This window comes from Lynx canadensis, chromosome B4 (genome assembly GCF_007474595.2).
Source record: "Lynx canadensis isolate LIC74 chromosome B4, mLynCan4.pri.v2, whole genome shotgun sequence".
In the NCBI taxonomy this organism is placed as follows: domain Eukaryota; kingdom Metazoa; phylum Chordata; class Mammalia; order Carnivora; family Felidae; genus Lynx; species Lynx canadensis.
In genome coordinates this window covers 54,319,670-54,341,138 of record NC_044309.1, presented here as the reverse complement: position 1 = coordinate 54,341,138, position 21,469 = coordinate 54,319,670, and the positions used below count along the sequence as shown (strand labels likewise).

Here is a 21,469-nt window from a genome sequence, read left to right as displayed (position 1 = left end):
ACCATGTCCTTGTCTCTTGGAGGCCTCTGGTAAGGCCATTCCTACATTCCTAGTGAATTTCACACAAGCTGAGGTTTTTCAGACCCCTTGTGCTGGGAAGTTCTACTGAGTCTAACTTAAATCCTCTTGTTGTACTTTGTGCCTATAAGACCAGGTTGAGTTTGTGAAATGGAGCCCAGCACCCTGCCCTCAAATTATGGAAGTGGTTTCTTTGTAAGGGACATGGATCCAGAATGTAGGGACACTGAGAGGATGTGGGGATAAGTCTAGTGGTTCGTGGATGGGTCAGACGTTTCCTGGGCAGGAAGGCCATGATCAACAGGGCAGATTCAGATAATGGAGTTCAGAAACCACCGTTTTCCCCTCTGTTTCCCTTCTGTTTCCCCTGTTACTCCAAGCTGTGCTGTGTCAAACAGGGACAAAATTAGAATTTTAGAATTGGAAAGTGCTTTCCTGTCTGCAGCTTTGAGGAGCCTCTGGAAAAACAGGACAAAGAGCAAATGATGAATGAAGAGACATTGCTCTTCCAGCTCAGGAAGTAGGGGGAGAGGGGCAGGGGCTGTGGGACTCTGAAGGGCAGAGGGGTGTAAGTGCAGAGGATGACGGTGTGCAGTGCATGGTGTTTGTGGTGTACCTGTCTGTGCTCTGTGGTTAACAGTCCTGTGTGCACTGTCATGTATGTGAACATGCATCACATGGGGAAGGGTGCAGCTTTGATGGGTTTTTTAAATTTTTTTTTCAACGTTTATTTATTTTTGGGACAGAGAGAGACAGAGCGTGAACGGGGGAGGGGCAGAGAGAGAGGGAGACACAGAATCGGAAACAGGCTCCAGGCTCTGAGCCATCAGCCCAGAGCCTGACTCGGGGCTCGAACTCACGGACCGCGAGATCGTGACCTGGCTGAAGTCGGACGCTTAACCGACTGCGCCACCCAGGCGCCCCTTTGATGGGTTTTTTAAACCATGGTTTGTGAGCAGGCTTCCCACTGGGGCCTATGAAGTGTGCTTTTCTTTTCTTTTTTTTTTTTTTTTAATTTTTTTTTTCAACGTTTATTTATTTTTGGGACAGAGAGAGACAGAGCATGAACGGGGGAGGGGCAGAGAGAGAGGGAGACACAGAATCGGAAACAGGCTCCAGGCTCTGAGCCATCAGCCCAGAGCCTGACGCGGGGCTCGAACTCACGGACCGCGAGATCGTGACCTGGCTGAAGTCGGACGCTTAACCGACTGCGCCACCCAGGCGCCCTGAAGTGTGCTTTTCTTTAGGGGCAACAGTCAGAACAGATGGGAAGATCCCTGGAATAAGAAGCAAGAAAATGTGGTTCCATTTCTGGCTCTAGGTATCAGCTGGGACCCTGTGAAGTGTCACCTCCATGTTGGGATGTCCCCTGCTATATGAAAAACCACACAGCTCTTGTGGGCCAACAGAAAAGGGAAGGGGCCTGCAGTGGGTGATGACATTTCAGGCATCAAAGAAAATAAGGGGTGCCATGGGAAAGGGCTGCACAGGGGTTCCAGAATTGGGAAATTCATGGGTTCCTGCTGGAGCCAAAGACTCTCTCAGCCTGGGCAGCCCAGCCCTATGTCAGCACCCTGGGCCCAGGACCGGCTCTGCAAAGAGAGCTATTCTCTGCTGCCCTCTTGTGACCTCTGAGCCCTTTGCAGGTCGCTGCTGAGAATGTTCCCCTCAAGTTCCCAGGGGCAGTACAGCACCCCCTACCCTCTGGTGGAAATTGCCTACAAGAGGAGAAGAGATGTTTGGCAGGCTAACTACATCTTTTCCCCATCTCCCCTGGTTTCTGGAGGCATCCACAATCTCCTTAAGGCTGGAAAAGTCTTCCTGAGATCTATCTCTTTTTGCCATTGTCTGAGGTTTTAAGTTCTGCTTTTGGGGATGTGCTATGGAGACAAGGGACTGAGATCAAGATATTGAGCAGTGAGAGCAACTTCTGTCCTCCTTAGGATCCACCTAAAACCTCAGCTTCTCAGGGTCTTTGGGAGTTTTCAAGGAATGATGGCAGAGGTAGTGACATTCCTGGAGAAAATGGGTCTGGAGCAGACCAGAGATTATGTGTGTAGGTTTCCATGAATTTGCACCTGAACTCACTCCATCAGACTCAGCAGGGAGATGGGTTGGCAGGAGCCAGGAGGCAAGAGACAGGGATGCTGGAGGGAGATGGCACATTTGACAGATGCTGACGAGACTCCTTATCTGCTAGCTCTGGAATCCCCTCCCACCCACCAGGCTGCCCTTGACCCTCCCCTTCTAGTGCTCAGTGCTCATTAGTGACTGCCTCTCATGGGGGAGACATCCAGGGGGCCAAGTTGCATTGGATGGGTAAGGGGGAGAGGTGGAGGGAGGGACACCAGGTAAGTGATGGAGGAGGAGGTGTTGGAATGACTGGAATTTGAGCTGAGGTCCCATGATCACTGGGCTGCATGGAAGGCTTGGCAGGGGAAACTGTCCTGGGGGTAGATAGTGAGTTGCTGGGGGTGAGTGAGTGGGGGTGGGTATGGGATAGATTATTGAAAGGGATTGATATCCATTGATTTTGGCACTTATTTTTGGGTACCTGTTGAAAGATGAGCAAATATTTACTTAGAACTTCCTATTTACAAGAAGAGTTACAGGTGCCATGAAGTGATAAAAGTCAGATACCCATATTTTCTGTTCCCCTTCCCATATTTGAAGACCTGCCACATGTCTTCCCTTGACTGGTGGAACCAAGATGACCTCTCTGAGGGGTTCAAAGAGTCTCTGTGCAGTTCTCACCCAGGATGCAGAAGCAAAGCTCTCAGTCTCTCTGTTCTGCACACCCTGCAAAGACCTTCTATGAGCCTCCTGCCTCTCCTCACTCCTCTTGTCACAGAATTCTCCAGACTCATAGATACCTGGAAGAAGGGGACCTTGAGTGCCCTTCCAGAATTTCCAGTGATCCCACTTGATAAAGTTGGGAGGGGCAGGGCAGCCTCAATCCCTCACTGGGACCTGGAATCCAATAAGCAGACAACTGCTCCTCTCACCTTATAAGAGAGAGAGAGAGAGAGAGAGAGAGAGAGAGTATGTGCCACCTCCTTCACTCTTTCCCAAATTCCACCTCACCCCCCTTCTCTGCACTCTTTGAGGCTGACTCCTGCTCCCCCTCTCTGAGCACTGCCTCTATCCATGGGTTCCTTGATTTGCCTCAGTTCCACATTCCCTCTGCAGGTTCCCTCCCTTGCTCAGACTTTTCATACTTCCTCCTGGACTGAATCTTTCTGAGCCCAGGCCATCACTACCTCTCACTCCCTGGTGTCCTAGACTCTGTAACCTGGTTCCTTCCTCTGTGTCACCATCTTCTGCTCTGTCTACACCTTGCTTGGCCTCTCCTTGCAGGTCCTCCTTCCCTGCTCTCAGGTGCTGCCTGAAGCTGTAGTCACCTCCCAGTGTGAATCCTGGTCCTCAGTGTACTTCTGCTGGGTTGCTGTCTCCCACTGACCCTTCTCCTGCTGGATTTCAGGTTTGGTTCCTGGGCTTTGCCCCTGCCACTTCCATGGGGGCTCTTCTGCCCACTCCAGAGTTCCAGTTTGGCCTGTGTCCTCCTCCCCCTTCCTTTTGTGTAGCTGCAGGCATTGCCTTCTGGCTCCCAGTCTCTGCCAGGACTCCCCTGGTTGGGGATAGGGGGTGGGGTGGTGGTGGTGGGGCTGCGGTGAAGCAGGAGGTCTTGGGCTGATCTGGAATCCCAGCCCTGTTCCTCCCCATGTAGCCTCTTCACGTGGACTCACTCACCTGTGAAAGGTGGGAAGTAATTGCAGCGGCTGCAGGAAATAATTCCTGGGACTGTAGGGAGAATTAGTGCTGTGGTCAGGACGCAACACTCTCAGCATGTAGTATGTGCTCAGTAAATATTAGCTCTTATTATTTGTCCTTCCTCAGTCTGTTCTGCTTATCCTGGAGTCCAAAAAATGTCTAGAAGAGGGAAAAACTAAAGTAATAGACTAAAGAAGCCAAAACCAAGTGACCATCAAGAATTTCATACAGTCCAACCTAACAAGTACTCTAAGCTCTGAACACAGGAAACGCCCGTAAGTGTGGACAAGAAGGGAGGATGGGGACTGGACTGAACCACAGAACACAGAAAACCATGTGAATTGTGCACTGAATGGAACAAATTCCAACCCAGGGAGGGTGGAGGCTGCCCAAAGTCTAGCCTCCATTCATCCTGTGGTGGCTGTGCTGGCCTCCCTCTGTCCCTGCAGTCATGGGCCTGTGTCTGCTGGGGCTGCAGAGGGTCTGGGAGTCCAGCTCCCAGAACACTCTCACCTCCAGACAGGACTTGGACTCCTGGAGCCTCATATGCACATCTTCCTCTCCCCTCCGTTTGTGTTGTTAGGTGTGTGTGTGTAAACTCACACACACACACATACACACACATACACACATGCACACCCACCCACATGCACACATAGGTGCCTTATGATCTCTAAAGAAAGCATTGCCCCACTAGAGATGGATTCCCTCCAGCTTCCTGCTTCCCTGACACTAAACCTCACAGGGCAGTGTAGGCTCAGATGTCCCTGCTGGGGTTTCTTTCTCAGTTCCCTCCTTTCTCCAAGGGAGCAGAATCAGTGAATCACACACACTCTACCCTCTATGTGTGCTGGTTAGTGAGGGGAGACCTAAAGGGGGGAGCAGGGCCCTGTCCTGTGGGAGCTCCTGGCAGCTGGTGAGATGAGGCTGAGAGCCAAGACAGAGAGACACAGCACTCTAGGAACTCCCCCAGCAAATGTTTGTGACCTGAGTTGGTCAAAGGCAACTGGACCAGGCCTTGTGACTCGGACAATGGGAGACAGACAAACACCAAAGGTGGGAAGATGGAGACACAGAACTCTAGAAGGTGTCCTAGGAGACAAGAAGAATAACGCTCATTTATTTAGCAAGGAACAGGAAAACGGAGAGGAGAGGATCAGATAAGCTAGAGCTCTCAGTAAGTACATGACATTGAGGGAGATAATATGAACTTTATAGGCAGATGAGGCAGAAATATGTAGGTGTGTCGGGGGGGTTAGAAAAAGTATGTTAGGGAGGCAGAGGGATGGAGGAGGCAGGGTCTGCAGGAGAGACAGAGAGCTTGGAGAACCCACCCTCAAGGGATAGCATATGACAGGGTGTTACAGGTGGTAGAGATGTGGGGCAGCAATGTAAAATGTGCCATGGTTGTAGCTCCGCAGTGACCCTGGGCTGGGTGGGCAAGATGCTGGGAAGCTAGGCTGACGTCCCTGGCTGTGATGTCCTCATAGGCTTGAGGATGAATGAGCCTCAACTGCATAGGCTAGTGAGCCATGGCTTGGGGGAGACAGCTGCCTATGCCTAGACAGGTGAGGAAGAGACCCCTGGGGGTCAGGACACAGAAATAGGAAGAGGGAGACAGTGATAGGGTGAGGAGAGGTAATGGGAAGACTGAGGCTTTGAGCCCTTATCCTGGCTATCCCCTCATCCACCCCTTCCATAGATTGAATTTTGTGTTTTAAAGCTCAAATATCTTTAGTAAATGATCTGCTTTAGCCTTTCATATTCAGAGGGTAAGGTATGACATCCCCACTTCCCAGATGAGGCCTCCACTTGGCCAAGCTCTCGTGGGGAGAACATGCTGAGAAGGGCTGCAGGTCTTTTGCCTTCTGGGGGTCACTTCTCCCTCACACAAGTAGGCACCAGGTCTGGCTGCTTCCCAGAGCCTAATTTACAGAAGGGGGCACCACAGTGCAGTCATTTGAATCTTTGCTCTGTCCCTTCCCAGCTCTGTGGCTTGAGGCAAGTTACTTAACCTCTCTGTGCCTTAGTTTCATTATCTGTAAAATAGCACTAATACCTGCTTCTGTAGTCTGTTACTGAGCATCAAATGAAATATATGCAAAAGAAATGTGTAGAGTTGAAAAGATTTATAAAACTAAATGTACTAGGCATTTTCACGTGTCTGTTATCCATCTGGTTTTTTGCTTTGGAAAAGTGTCTATTCATATCTTCTGCCCATTTCTCCACTGGCTTATTTTTTTTTTTTTTTTTTGGGGTGTGAGTTTGATGAACTCTTTATAGATTTTGGATCCTAACCATTGATTCCATATGTCATTTGCAAATATCTTCTTGTTGGTTGCCTTTTAGTTTTGTTGATTGTTTCTTTTGTTGTGTAGAAGCCTTTTATCTTGATGAGGTCTCAATAGTTCATTTTTGCTTTTATTTTCCCTGCCTCTGGAGACATGTCTACTAGGAAGTTACTGCGGCCAAGGTCAAAGCGGTTGCTGCCTGTTTTCTCCTGTAGGATTTTGACAATTTTCTGCCTCACATTTAGGTCTTTCATTCATTTTGAATTTATTGTTGTGTAGAAAGTGGTCCGGTTTCATTGTTCTGCATGTTGCTGTCCAGTTCTCTCAGCACCATTTGCCGAAAAGACTGTCTTTTTTCCATTGGCTACTCCTTCCTGCTTTGTTGAAGATTAATTGGCCATATATTTGTGGGCCCATTTCTGAGTTTTCTGTTCTATTCCATTGATCTATGTGTCTGTTTTTTGTGCCAATACCATGCTCTCTTGATGATTACAGCTTTGTCATTCAGCTTAAAGTACAGATGTGATGCCTCCAGCTTTTGTTTTCTTTCTCAACATTACTTTGGCTATTTGGGCTCCATAAAAATTTTAGGATTGTTTGTTCTAGCTCTGTAAAGAATCCTGGTGTTATTTTGATACATGAAAAGATGGTGAGCCTCATTCATCATCAGGGAAATACAAATCAAAACCGCAATGAGACACCACATCTCACCTGTCTGAATGGCTAAAATGAACACCTCAGGAAACAACAGATGCTGGTGAGGATGTGGAGAAAGGGGAACTCTTTTGCACTGCTGATGGGAATGCAAACTGATGCAGCCACTCTGGAAAACAGTATGGAGATTCCTCAAAAAATTAAAAATAGAACTACCCTATGACCCAGCAATTGCACTAGTAGGTATTTATCCAAAGGATACAAAAATGCTGATTCGGGGGCACATGCACCCCAATGTTTATTGCAGTGCTATCAACAATAGCCAAATTATGGTAACATCCATAATGTCCATCAACTGATGAATGGATAAGGAAGATGTGGTGTGTGTATGTATATGTATATATGTATGTGTGTATATGTATATGTATATGTATATGTATATGTATATGTATACACACACACACACACACATACATATATACATATACATACACATGGTGATGTCTCAAAAACTACATATCCAATTACCATAGGATCCAGGAATCCCACTTCTGGTTGTTGTCCCACAGAATTCAAGGGAAGGACTCAAGAAGATATTTCTATTCACATATTCATAACAGCATTATTCATAACAGCTAAAAGGTGAATCCGCCAGTGGATGGAATGTGAACAAGATGTGGGAGATACACAATGGAGTATTATTCAGCCTTAAAGAGGAAGGACATTCTGACATATATTCCAACCTGGATGAACCTTGAAGACATATGCTAAGTGAAATAAGTTGGTCACAAAAGGAGAATATTGTGTGATTCCACTTATATCTAGGTACTTACAGTAGTCAAATTCAGAGAGTGAAAGTAGAATGGTGGTGCCAGGGACTGCGGGGAGGGAAGAATGGGGAGTTAGTGTTTATGGGTACGGAGTTTCAGCTGAGGAAGATGAACAAGTTCTGTGCAACAAGTTGCACAACAGTGTGAAGGTGAGGCTCTCTTGGATCACCCATTTTATAATCACAACAGCCTCTCTGAACACATCCTAACTTTTTCTTGCTTCCCTTTTCTCTGCAGCGCTGATTGCAAATCCAACACAATGTATATGCATATAACTTATTTGTTTATTGTTTGCTTTCAACTACAGGATGTAACCAACTTGTGTGGAGGGATTTCTGTAGTTTTTCTGCTTTATCTGCAGTGCCGAATAAATGAGAATCAGTGTATTTGTTGAATGGATAAATGAAAGACCATGATTGGACACAGAGTTGAAGAGAAGCCCAAACAGAAGGAGAAATTGGGAAGATTCCATTTTTCATTTGATTTTGTAAACCAATTTCTTTTATCCTTGGGAATGAGACTCAGCCCCAGTGTTCATGGTGGCTTTTGTTCTGTTTGCCTTTTCATATGCCTTGTGAACTCTTTCACTCTTGGACATGTTGCTGTACATGTACACAACATTTACCTTTACTTAAAACTCTTGCCCTGAACTCAAAGCTTCTACTCCTGTATTCATGACTGCCGCTACCTCAGTTGCAGGGCTGCTTGAGTTAGGACTTGAGAAACTCTGGGGTAGCTCAGCTTTCTAAAAACCTTTATAGTTGAATGTTTGGGAGTCACTAGTTTGATTGGCTCCAGAGTCTTCTTTGTCCAGAAATTTTAGGAGGAAGAAATTTTTATATACTTTAGGTGAGAAAGGATTTATGTTTGGATACAGAGGATTGATATGATCTCTGCAGATGTTGTATTTAAATCCACTTCTCTGGAACTTCGGGAAGTAAAATAATTATTTAACAGCCTCATTAGCCTTCCTCTCAAGTCCTCATCAAATTTCTAGCAAAACAACTAGTATCCAAACTCTCTTTGAGGCTATTCAGGAGGAAACATTAGGCCAACTTCCTGCTGGGCAAGAGTGTTAACACCCAGCCAGAGGAGCCAGTAGAACTTACTGTCTTGGAAAGTGTTTTGAAAAGGAAATGTCCAGATGAGCTGTACCCTTCTCAGAGACAGAGCAGCGAACACAATGACCTCCAGGATAAAGGGCAGTGGTTGGGGCTGGCTGGGAGGGGAAGACAGACTGCAATTTAATGGGTGGATTTTTGGACTTGACAGGAGTTGTTGTGGGGGACTTGGGATGGAACTTTGGTTTTGGAGTTTGGAAGAAGTTCAGAGACTGAGAGAAATACATGGAGGAGAGGGAGGGAAGGGGGAGTTGGGGGCATTGTGGAATTCATACAAGCTGACTTCATGTTCCCTGGCCTCTCTCTGGATTTCTTTCAGCACCTCATACACACCAAGCACCTCCTTTGGAGAGACTGTTTCCTAGTTAAAATGAGATTCACAGACCCAGGGCCCTCATTAGGGAAATATCCTGGAAATGTGCTTGAAATAGATGATGGTGCTTGTTCTACTCTCCTGTTTACATCTCTGTTTGGCCTTTTCTCTCTTTCAAAAACAAAAACAAACACAAAAACCCAAACAAATAAACAGAAAACAAAACAAGCAAAACAAATTTCCTCTAGGAATCTCAAGGTATAGTAGTCGATCGATATATATATATATATATATATATATATATATTATATATTTATATAAAAATTCATTTTCTCTGTCCTAAATGCCTCTTATGGTTGCTTTGTATGATTTTGAGTAGATTCTTGTCCTGGGTAGTGAGGTTGGAGGTGGGAGTGTGGAATCCAGAAGAAGGAGGTAGATAGATCTTGGCCCTGCCCCCTGGAATCTTTTTAGATTATAAAGGAATTTAAGTGACACATGCAGGACACCAGCACACAGAAAGGGAAAATTAGTTATAGCTGAGCATCAGGATGGACCTTAAGTGCAGATGGGAATTGGAGGGAGGTTGGAGATGGGACCAGTCAGGATGCCTTAGGAAATACTTCCCTTACACAAGGGGAAACATTGTAGAATAGGACTGAGAAGACCTAGAACATGACAACAGGATAAAAAGGAGTAAGGAGGGCATCCCTGGCAGGACAGGCACTTACTCAGGCCAAAGGCTCATCCCAGGAAGGGTAAGTCAGGATGTGAGGAGCTGAGCTAGGAGGGAGGTGATGGGCCTGAGGGTAGAGGAAGATTTAGGGCAGGGTTCTGAGAGGTGGGTCAGAGAGTCTGGACTGAATATAAACTATTGGGATAATTGTAGGTTACTGCACAGAGAAAGGGCCTTTCTGAAAATAGCATTTGAGGATGATGTTTTTGTGTACTGTTATAAACTGGATTTGTGGTAGGATCTCTCAGGATTCCCAATCATGGCTTTGCTTTGTCTTCTATAAGCTTGCTTGTTCATTTTTCTTCTGCCTGCTTGTGTTGGAGTAATGAAATGTGATTAATTTAATTCCCAGATGTTTTGTTCTTTGGGTTGTTTCTCTGGTATCTTCATACTTTGTCTGCAGCCCACTGTCCCTCATCTTCAGTAAATGTGGGAAGAGCACTAGGACCACCCTGCACAACACAGTTGAGGGAAACAGAAATGATCCAAAGACTTACCCATCTCTGACCCTGCCATTCAGATGGTCCTCCTCTGGGATTCCTGCTCAGCATCTATGAATGGACTTCAGAAGACTGTAGGACATTTTTTTGAGGTGACTAACCTCAGAGGGGTCTGTGACTCAGCAAATGACAAGAACCACTGTTGTATCTTTGTTGGGAGGTTGGTGGCTGGAGATGGTTCCCCAGAGAGAGAAACATGGTACAAGTGTCCTTAGTGCCCAGTAAGGAAACTCCAGAGACAGTTGAAGGAGCTGAAGGAGAAAGAGGAATTGGGAAAAGGGAAATGGGTTCAGAGGGAACTGGTAGGAGAGGTGCTCCATCTTCCCTTGTTCTCCACCTTCTTTCTAGCAGGTTTTCCTTCTCTGTGTTCTCCATGTCCTGACAATTACAGGGTACAGTTACCCTTCAACTTAACTCCCACAACATTCTCTCATGCAATTCCTTGTTGAACCTGACGTGCACAGAGTGGAATCAACCCCTCCCTCAGTCATGGACTCAGCATCATTGCTTCCTATCAGGCCCCTTTTCAATGCATTTTATTTTACCCCTTTCGTCTTGATCTCTATTATTTCCCCTCCTCACTGGAGGCACTTCCTTCAGTGTATATAACAAATGTTCTCCCAATCCCTGCTCTGCTCTATATGTGTATTTAGATACATTCCTTCACTCTACAAATACACAGTTGTAGTGTGGGGACTAGGCAAAGAAAAAAAAACAATAAAAAATGCCTTGCTTTCATGGAACTTACATCTTTTGGTGTGAGGAAATAATAAACAATTAAGTAAAACATATAGTACCTTGAATAGTGAAAAGTGGTATGAGGAAAATGAGGGCATGGGGATAAGGGATGGCATGGGTGGTTAGGAGCAGATTGTAGTTGTATATATGGTGATTAAGGAAGGCTATGCTATACATGGTCTTTTACCAAATTCAGTGAAGTGAGCAACCATGGGGCTATCTGGGCTAGAAGTGGTATGGTCATAGGGACAGCAAGTACAAAGGCCCTGAGGTAGGGTCTTGCTTGGTATGTTAGGAGGTCAGAATGGTTAGGGGGCTAGAGAAATGTGAGTGAGGGAGAGAAAAAAACAGAGGATGAGTAGCAGGTGGGTCAGTGACAAATACTGTAGGACTTTGTAGGTCATTGTAAATGCAAACATTGGCTTCTACTCTGCATAAAAGGAGAAACCAGTAGAAGGTTTTATCAGAGAATGACATGAAAATTTTAACAGGTATGTGCGTATCCTTGACAAATAGGCAGCACTCTTTGGCTGTTTTATAAATGTATATAAATGTAACTGCTGTATACCTCATCCTGCTTCTACTTCCGTTACTTAACATTGTTTCTGAAATGTACCCATGTTGTTATCTTTAATCTACTTTTTAAAATTTCTGACTGCTGTGTAATATTTCATTGTGTATATATGGCACATTTTACTTACACATTCCTCTAGTAACAGAGGCTGGCATAGCTCCAAATTCAGAAACAGTCCTGTGATGAACTTGCTCATATGAGCCTCCTTATAATCTCAGGACAGAGTCTCCCTGGGGTGTATATCTCAGAGAGGGATTTCGGGGTGGGAAGGTGTGTGCATTCTTAATTCCACTGATTGTGCTTCAGGATGGTGACCCCAGCTATACTCCCACCAGCAGTGGGTGATGTTTTATATCTTCTCATCAAATTTTTATGTGGATCCTGTAATGGAAGTGAAGTAAGGTTCCTTGTGGGTGAGGAAACCTGAGGCTTAGAGAGATCAAGTAAATAGCCCTGGTTTATATAGTGAAGTAGAAGAGGCAAGGCTCAAATCCAAAATTTCTGACATAATGCTCATTGCTCTTAGCACTATAGTACCCAGAACTGTCCCTTCTCGGAATAAGATGAGGCATCCATAGGCAAAAATATTGATGATGATGATGATGATGATGATGATGATGATGATGTTTAAGGCTTTCATTTTCTTGATGCCTGGACTAACTCCGTGAGCTTAGAACCTCCAAGTGTTTAGCACCATGTAGGGGGTGTCTAATTGGGGTACTTAGCATTTCAAGGCAAAATATATGGAATAAAGCTGTTTTCATTGTTTCATGAGGGCGAGCTAACAGGCTCGAATTTTAGTGGATGATTTTGGGGCTAGAAATTTATAAAGACTAATTGATTTTCAAATTTGGGAATTTGGATCGGATTTCAATATTAAACATTAGGCAGATTACTTAATTACATATTGTTTGCTAGGCACTGAGCTAACTACTTTATAGACATCATTTCTCTTATGCCTCACAATTACCCTATGAGGTACTTTTACTTTCATTTGAGTGTTATTGAAACTAAAGCACCAAGAGGTTAACTAATTTGTCCAGAGTACTGGTATAATATTGAATTGTGATTTGAACCTGAATCATGTACCTGCAGAGCCTTTACTCCTAAATGCTAAACTGTGCTGCTTTCCCATGAAGGAAACTTTTGTAATCTCTTCCCTTTGAAATTGAGGACAATTTCGTGTCATTTGGGGTGATTTAGAGCAGCAACGGGAAGCACAGGGCTAGTGGACAAGAATCTCCAGAGGGACAGGATATGAAGTTTGAAAATGTTCCCCAGTGTCTTCATTATACCTCCCTCTGTCCCCCAAAATAAGAACCTCTGCCTTAGGACATCCCACCTAGGTTATAGGGCCTGATATCTTCAAAACATTTGACAATTCTTGTCACCATGTGTGGCTTATACCTGCCATGAATGATGTACAGTCAAAGTTTCATCAGTTTGTCTTCCCTTCACACTTTTCATTTTGCTTTCTTTCTACAAGGATGGTAATATGATTTATATCTTTATCTAAATCAGGTTTACAAATATTGTTTGGCTACAAAGTATGTATCTCGCAAAGGCAATTAGGTAGGAATTCTGGATTATGTTCTCTTTCAGATTTGTATTCTCAGTTTGTGTATCTGTTCAATAAGTATCTATTGAGCATCTAACTCACACTTTGATAGAAGACACAGGCAGCTGAGCAGAAATTCTGATACATTAGGATAAATGGCACATGGTGTAAGCTAGGTGCTATAAGGACACACAGGAAGGTCAGCATAAGGTCAGGGGAGGCTTCCTGGGAAAGCAACTTCTGAGCTGGGAACTAAAGAGAAGTGGGGTTAGCTATGCAAACTGGACAAGAGGATGTTGGAGGCAAGGGAACAGGTTGAGTGTTGATTCTTGCAGCTGCAGCAGGAAGTGGACAGGGGATGACACTGGAGGAATCAACACAGATCAGGTGATGAAGGAAGGAAGAAAGGAAGGAAGGAAAGAAGGAGGGAGGGAGGGAGGGAGGGAGGAAGGAAGGAAGGAAGGAAGGAAGGAAGGAAGGAAGGAAGGAAGGAAGGAAAGGAAAGGAAAGGAAGGAGGGAATCAGAGGGAAGGAAGGAGGGAGGGAGGGAGGGAGGAAGGAAGGAAGGAAGGAAGGAAGGAAGGAAGGAAGGAAGGAAGGACGGACTATGAAGGAAGGCAGTGGGGAATCACTGAAGGATTTGAAACCTGAGGGTGGGTGGGCAACATGTCAATGCTATGTATAGTGTAACAAGATTCCATGAGTTAAGTATTGACTCTGTCTATGTTGTGTGCTTGTTAGTATATCATAACCTTGGAACTGGTGGGTGGCAAATAAGGAGTCTAGATGGATTTGTACACAGAAGTTTTGACCCATAACATTAGGATTCCTTTTGATAATCTGTAGAGAAGAAAGTTCAATTTTGACTTGGTCTTTCTGCCTTTAAAATCCTTTGACAACATTTCCTAAAATTCTCTCAAAACCAAAGCCCAAGTAGTGAGGAGAACGGGGGCTGCATGACTTTGTTTTCTCTGTTTTTCTCTACTCATTTCTGAGACATTGCTGTGAATTGTTCACCAAAGTCTTGCTCCATTTGATGGAGGGGGCCATTTTAATAGCAGCAGTGGAGGAAGGGGAAGGAGGAACCACATGTAGGGCTCCTTGATTAACAAAATGTATTTGGCATATTGAGACCATGGTTTGAGTGAGTGAAAAATAACTATGGTAGAAAATTAAGAGGGAGTTACAAGTTTGTGTTTTAATATAAGCTCAGAGAGCAGGGCAGGGTCTCCAGATGGCTGGCCACTGACATCACAGATGGCCCAGGGTGTTTATAGAGCACAGTGTGGCCAGTGAGAAGACTCTCCAGAAGTGAGCTCACCTTCTTTCCTGGAACCCAGAGATGGAGGAGACAGAACGAGTTGTTTTGGCTGTGAGCAACTGAGCTAGGTGACCTACTGCTTTCCTTCCTACCCACCACACTCTCATAACTATGGACATATAAACTGTAGTAAGTTTTGCCTTGTTGCTTTGGGTGGGGTTTACTGAATGTCAGAATTCATAAAATGCCCTTTCTGGCTTTTCTTCCTGAGTAATGGACACTTGGTTGGTGTATGCACCTATTTCTCCTGTGTTTCCTCACGAGAGTGTCCTCTAGTTCTTTCAGGGAGTTATGAAGGCCTTGCTTCTTTCTCCCTCTTCCTCTCTTCTCACAGTGCCCCCTGTGGCCTAGATGGGTAAAGAGAAGGGTTGGACTGTACTTTCCTTGCCATCAGTACAGCTAAATGGATGATGCAGGATGAGGAGAAAGGGGGCCATCTGATCTTGGGTACTGATTTGGGGGTAAAGAGTTTTAAGACAGTGGGACCAATATTTGTATTTTAAACTCAGATGATATTTGAGAAATGGTTCTGTAACTACAACAAGGTCCTCTAGTCCATGAATTAATGTGTCATAACTTATGCTGAAGCACCACACAAACATCTCATGTGTAAATTGTTGCACAATATCTTCATACCCTTTGTGTCTTACAGCTTAACTAGCCCATGAGGCTACATGAGGTAGATGAAACCAAATGGGATTTTATCATGTGGCGTGTAAAAAGGAGAATATTGATAGATATTTGGCACTTTTCTGGGGGGAAAATGGCATTAATTTTTTATGATCTTTTGTTTCAGTTTCTGTTTTACTCGGGCTGCAACAGGTGACGTGGGACTTCTGAGCTGTGGTTGTGAACTTTCGTAAGTTGGTTGTACACCATTGTTCAGTAAATATTTATTGTTTATTTAGGGCTTAGGAAGGGCTATTACATACCAGGTGAAATACAAAGGAGCAGCTTTGAAGCCTGAGTAACAAACCTCGTCAACCCCAACTCAACTTGGCTAAATTCAGCCTCACCGAACCTGATCCCAGACTCTGCTCCCTGGACTTGCTGCAGCTCTCTGATCCTGGAATCCTCTTCAATTCCAGCTAGATGCTGCGTCAGGCACTTCGTAGATTTGGTCAAAAACTGGTACGCAGATCTACGCTGAAGGAACCGGTGGCTGAGAATGACCCACAGAGAATATTGAGCACTCTAGATTTAGTGACCCAGGGTGTGGGCCACACAATGGGTATAGGTGTGTATGTCCTGGCTGGTGAGGTGGTCAGAAATCAAGCAGGACCATCTTTTGTGATCTGCTTTTTGGTGGCTGGCCTATCTTCTCTGTTGGCTGGGCTGTGCTATGCAGAGATTAGTACCCGCATTCCCCATTCTGGCTCTGCATATCTCTACAGCTTTGTCACTATAGGTGAACTCTGGGCCTTCATCACTGGCTGGAACCTCATCCTCGCCCTTGTTGCTGAGAAAGCCATTGTGTTCATCACATGGATGTTAACTTTTGACAACCTGCGTGGGAACCGGCTGTCTCAGACTGTGCAAGAGAGCATCTCAGCACATGTTCCCCCTCTCCTTACAGAATATCTAGAATTCTCTGCTCTGGGTTTTGTGTTGTTGTTCATGGAATTCAGGAGTCTTTGGTATTCCACATCATTATTGAGTTCCACAGCTGCCAAACTGGTCACATTGGTGAAACTTTTGGCTCTCAGCTTTGTCATAACCTCTGGCTTCATTAAGGGGGACCTGCACAACTGGAAGCTCACAGAAGAGGACTACATAAAGGCTGGACTCAATGACACCTCTGGCTTGGGACCTCTGGGCTCTGGAGGATTTGTGCCTTTTGGCTTCCAGGGGATTCTCCGTGGATCAGCTACCTGTTTCTATGCATTTCTTGGTTTTGACAGTATTGTTACCAGAGTTGAAAAATCCCAGAATCCCCAGCGTTCCATCCCCATGGGCATTGTGATTTCACTGTTCATCTGCTTTTTGGTGTATTTTGGTGTCTCTTCAGCATTCACGCTTATGGTGTCTTACTACCAGCTCCAACCTGGGAGCACCTTGCCTGAGGTATTTCTCCATATTGGCTGGGTTCCTGCCTACTATGTGGTAGCTTTTGCATTGCTGTGCATTCTTTCCGCCAGCCTTTGGGGCTTTGTGTGGCCAATGCGTCGGATGCTATACATGATGGCAAAGGATGGCCTCCTGTTCCCTTTCCTTACCCGTATCTCTTTATTCCAATACTCTCTTATCATGATCGTTGTGTTTGTTGGAACTATTCCAGTCATTGTATTCTTCTTTGGAGTCACTGATCTCTTGGATCTAAGGTCAGTTTTGTCCCTGATTTCTCATTCCCTGGTTGCGATTTGTGTTCTTATCCTCAGGTATCAGCCTGAGGTGCAGAATGAGGAAAATGAAGCAGAGGTGCAGGAGGAGAATGGACCTGCAGCAAAGAGGTTGACTCTACAGGGACTATTTTTTCCAGGCAGCCCCACCCCCACTTCACTCTCTGGCCAAGTTGTCCGTGTTTCTTCCTCACTGCTTGTTCTGCTGCTCATTCTTCTTTGCCTAGTGCTGACCCAGGGGCCAGTTCTGCTTTCTGGAGACCCAGTATGGATTTCAGTGGTTGTGCTGCTCCTGGTGCTCATCACTGGGATCACTGGGGTCATCTGGAGACAGCCGCAGAACTCCAGTCCCCTTTACTTTAAGGTCCCTGCTCTGCCTCTCCTCCCACTACTGAGCGTCTTTGTGAATCTTTACCTTATGATGCAGATGACAGCTGGCACCTGGATAGTATTTGGTGTCTGGATGTTAATTGGGTTTGTTATCTACTTCGCCTATGGGATCCAGCACAGCTGGGTTGCTATCCCCACTTAAGTTAGGGCCAAAAGTGTAGACCTTGAACTCAGCCATGTCAGTACATATGCAGTTTGACATCATCACACCTGAATGCAGTCAGGTCCCCCTGCATAATAATGGAGTACTCTTGATCACATGAAAAGGTGGGCCTCCCATGGGGTGTTGGTGGGTGAACATCAATAGAGATCTGCATATATTGTGGAGTGATGGGTGCATCTTTGTTAATTCTTTTTTTTTTTTGTTTTTTTACTTGTTTACTTGAATTGTATCTGTAGTTGCTTACTGGCTTTAAAATATTATTATAAGAAACTAGAAAAAAAATTTTTATTTCCTTGCTTAAATATCCAGTAGCCGTGGGGTGCCTGGCTGGCTCAATCACTAGGGCATGCATTTCTTTCTCTCAGGGTGGTAACTTTGAGTCCCATGTTGTGTGTAGAGATTATTTAAAAAAAAAATAACCAGTAGTAGAATTCCTGGATCATAGGTACTTTTATTTTTAATTTTTTGAGGAACCTGTATACTGTTTTCCATAGTGGCTACACCAACTGACATTCCCAACAACAGTACCTGAGGGTTCCTTTTTCTCCATATCCTGGACAATACTTGCTTATCTTGTCTTTTTGATTTTAGCCATCCTGACAGGTTTAAAGTGATATCCAGTTGTACTGTTAATTTGCATTTCCCTGTCATTAGTGATGGTGAACACCTTTCCAAGTGTCTTTGGCCATCTGTATATCATCTTTGGAAAAATGTCTATTTAGTTCCTCTGCCCATTTTTTAAGTGGATTGAGTTGTATAAGCTGTTTCTGTATTTTGTGTTTTAACCCCTTATTGGATATATCATTTACAAATATCTTTTCTTATTCAGTGGTTGCCTTTCTCTCTTGATGCTGGTTTCCTTTTCAGGGCAAATGCATTTTGGTTACATGAATTCAAAAAGATATATGCACCTGTGTGTTTACTGTGGCATAGTTTACAATAGCCAGGACATGAAAGCAACCCAAATGTCTCTTGATGGATGAATAGATAAATAAGATGTAATATCTATCAAATTATCTATCTATCATCTATCTATCTGTCATGGAATATTACTCAGCTATAAAAAAGAATGGAATCTTGGCATTTGTAACAACATGGATGGACCTAGAGGAAATAATATGATGTGAAATAACTCTGTTCAGAGTAATACAAACACCAGATGGTTCCACTCTTATACCAATTTGAGAAATAAAACAACAACAACAAAAGAGGAAAAAGTGAGACAAACAATAAAAACAACCGCATACACTCAAATATAGGGCAAAAACTGTTGGTTGTCAAAGTGAAGTGGGTACAAGGATGGGTGAAATAGATCAAGGGAATTAAGAGTATACTTATCTGGATGAGCACTGAGAAATGTGTGGAATCAATAAATCATTATGTATTACACCTAGAATAATATAATGACACTGTATAGTAATTATACTTCAACAAAAACAACAAAAAAAGAAACTAGAATCAAACCAAAAAAAAAAAAAAAAAAACAAAAGATGAAATATGGCCCCTGCCCTTAAGGGGCTTATATTCTAATACAAGGGGTAAATCATAGCTGTAACACAAAGTAGAAAGTGTTGTCATAATAAGTAATATACAAATAAAGTGTCCTGGGAATTCAGAGTGGTGGAGGATCACATGGGGTTGGCACAGTGGTGAGGGTTGATTGGTGAAATCAGAGAAGACTTTGTAGAGGAATGGCATTTGAGTTGGCTCTCTCCAAGACAGGTTAGGATTTTCCCACATGTGGGCAGCAGTGAGAGACTGTAGGCTGAGAGAACAACACTTGGAGAAGCACAGGAAAATGAAGCAGTGTTCAGAACACACTGAACACACTGTAGTGTGTGTAGCCTGAGCCTTGGCTGTGAGAGGGGCCAACAGAACATGCACAGGTGGATTGGAGCCAGAGCCCTCCTCTGAGCACAAAACACTTGGATTTGAACCCACTACCCATAATGAAAATCCCTAGGGTCGGTTCTTCTACTTGGCAATATCTGTGTTCTTGGACTTGAAAGTTTCTCTACTCTTGTCTGCTTTGGTCCAGCTGCTCAGAAAGTGCACAGCTGGGAGCCACGTATCCTGGATTCTGCTCTTGTTCCCACCATTAACTAGCAATGTGACCTTGAGCAAGCCTTTTGGTTCCTTCAATGTTTTGCTTATTTATTTTTATTTTTTTGTAACATGAGACGTCAGAACTGATTATTTCTAAAGTTAGGTTCACTTACAGAATTCTAGGATTTCCTCTGGTTCTTTTGTCTTGTTATTCTCTCAGCTAGGTCTCTCTACTGCAGGCAACCTGAACCTGCATCCTGCCCACTTTTCACTACAACCCATGTTGGAGTTATAAGGATGCGATAAATAACACCCCATTTCTCACTCCTATGTTTGGAACCAACTGATAATCAAGACATAGAGACAGTTGATTAAACACTTAGCTTTTGATCTGTAGCTCAATTGGCTTGCTAAGCCTGCATCACTAAATTAAACAGACTTATTCCTCATCAGAAGTAATGCGAAGCAATCTCCACAAGACGCCACAGGAAAGATTCTGCTTTAATTAGATTTTTTATGTATGAGCAGGTTGTAATGCATGTGTTTCTGTCAGTTTGGCACTGGATAAAAAAGGAAAACCAATAAAAAAAATGAAAGGGGCTGAGCTGGGCATGATTAGTGCTGTTGCTTTAACTCACTAATCAAGGTGACAGTGAGGGGGGCAGTACTATTCCTGGAGTGGGGCCAGGAATAGTACTCTGTCAGTGGTTCTCAATCTTCAGCAGGTGTCACCATACCTTGAGGACTTGTGCCAAAACAGATTGCTGGTCCCTGGCCCCAGCATTTAGAATTCAGTAGGTCTGGGTGGAGCCCACAACATGTACTTCTAACAAGTTCCCAGTTGATGCTGATGCTGTTGGTCCTGGGACCACATATAGAAAACCAAGTCTCCACATGGAAAGATGGAAGTGAAGGACACAAAGTTGCCTTTTGAACACTTACCTTCATTTCATGAAACATTTAGATTAAAATACAATTGTTAATCCTATCACCTTGGGGAAATCATTGTGAATCATTTCACAATGTATATGTATGCCAGATAACCAAAATGTATACTTTAAATATCTTAAATTTTATGTCAATTGTACATAAATAAAGCTGAAATAAAAATGAAATACCACAGTTATCTGAGTGCCTTTATTTTTGTATACTGTTCCTGATTGTAGATCATAGATAAGGAGTGTATCTGGTTCGCTCCTCCAGAGAATCCTCCTGTATCCAGACACACAATGAGCATTTAATAATTCATGGTGAATTGAATAGAGCTTTACACATTTCTTTGGTACAGAAATTCTCCTTCCTTTTAGGCTAGCACTGTGTTTCTCCTTTAAAACTATCTTCCTGGAGCCTTGCTTGACACACAGCATTTGTCTCCACCCAGAACTACATCTAGAAGTGTATCTAGATCTGTACCCAACATCTAGAACTGTACCCCAGCACTTGTAGTTTTGCCTTTGTGTGGCTCTGCCTGGAGTTCTAGTGACTGTCCTGTCTGTTCCATCAGAGTGGAGTCTTGCTCAGAACAAGGAGCAGATTCTCTACTCCCTCTAGACTCAATGGTAAGAACAATGTTCACTCAAAGAGCAACAGCCCTGGGGCAGCTGATTGCCTGACATGACCTCTCCTGGTCTTGCTGCATCCATACTCATGGGACTTGGAGAGGGTCCAAGGTACCAAAATTAAGAGAAGTCTACTGACTCCAGGGAATCCCTGAAGATGAGACTGGCTCCAGCTTGGGCACAACAGGCATCTTTCTTGAAGAGTCAGAGTTTTATGGTTGGCATACGGGAGCCAGTGTTTTCCTATTGTATTTATGTATTACTAGAAAAGAAGGATGGGAAGCTACTTTCTTACTTGTGGAATTTGTCACCTTTCCAACAGAGAGTAGGTGCTTCCAGGGAAGCCTGCTAGAGGCGGGATTACCCATACACTTATCCCTTCCTTTAGATGCTTTCTTGAGAGACTGGTGCAAAAATCTTGTTGAAGCATCTTCAATTCTTTTGGGTAAAGAGAATTTACACCACAAATGGGAAGAAAAATGAACTGAAATAGGAGGAATTACTAACTGGACAGGGATTGAGACATCATTACTTTGGAAGGGAAAGT

The 21,469-nt window shown here is 44.1% G+C and overlaps 1 protein-coding gene across 2 annotated transcripts in view; it reads left to right on the top strand.

Annotated features, from left to right (window-relative positions):
- The window catches only part of LOC115518419 (cationic amino acid transporter 3-like), a 94,533-nt gene extending 76,902 nt beyond the window's left edge, over nt 1-17,631 (top strand). Inside the window, exon 3 of one of the 2 annotated variants that reach the window (XM_032593921.1) lies at nt 15,334-17,631. In XM_032593921.1, coding sequence (XP_032449812.1) covers nt 15,518-17,296 — 1,779 coding nt within the window. In that variant the 5' untranslated portion in view covers nt 15,334-15,517 and the 3' untranslated portion in view covers nt 17,297-17,631. Of the gene's footprint in view, nt 1-15,221 lie in introns of both variants that reach the window. The other variant, XM_032593920.1, reaches the window with a different exon arrangement.
- The last annotated feature ends 3,838 nt before the right edge of the window (nt 17,632-21,469 follow it).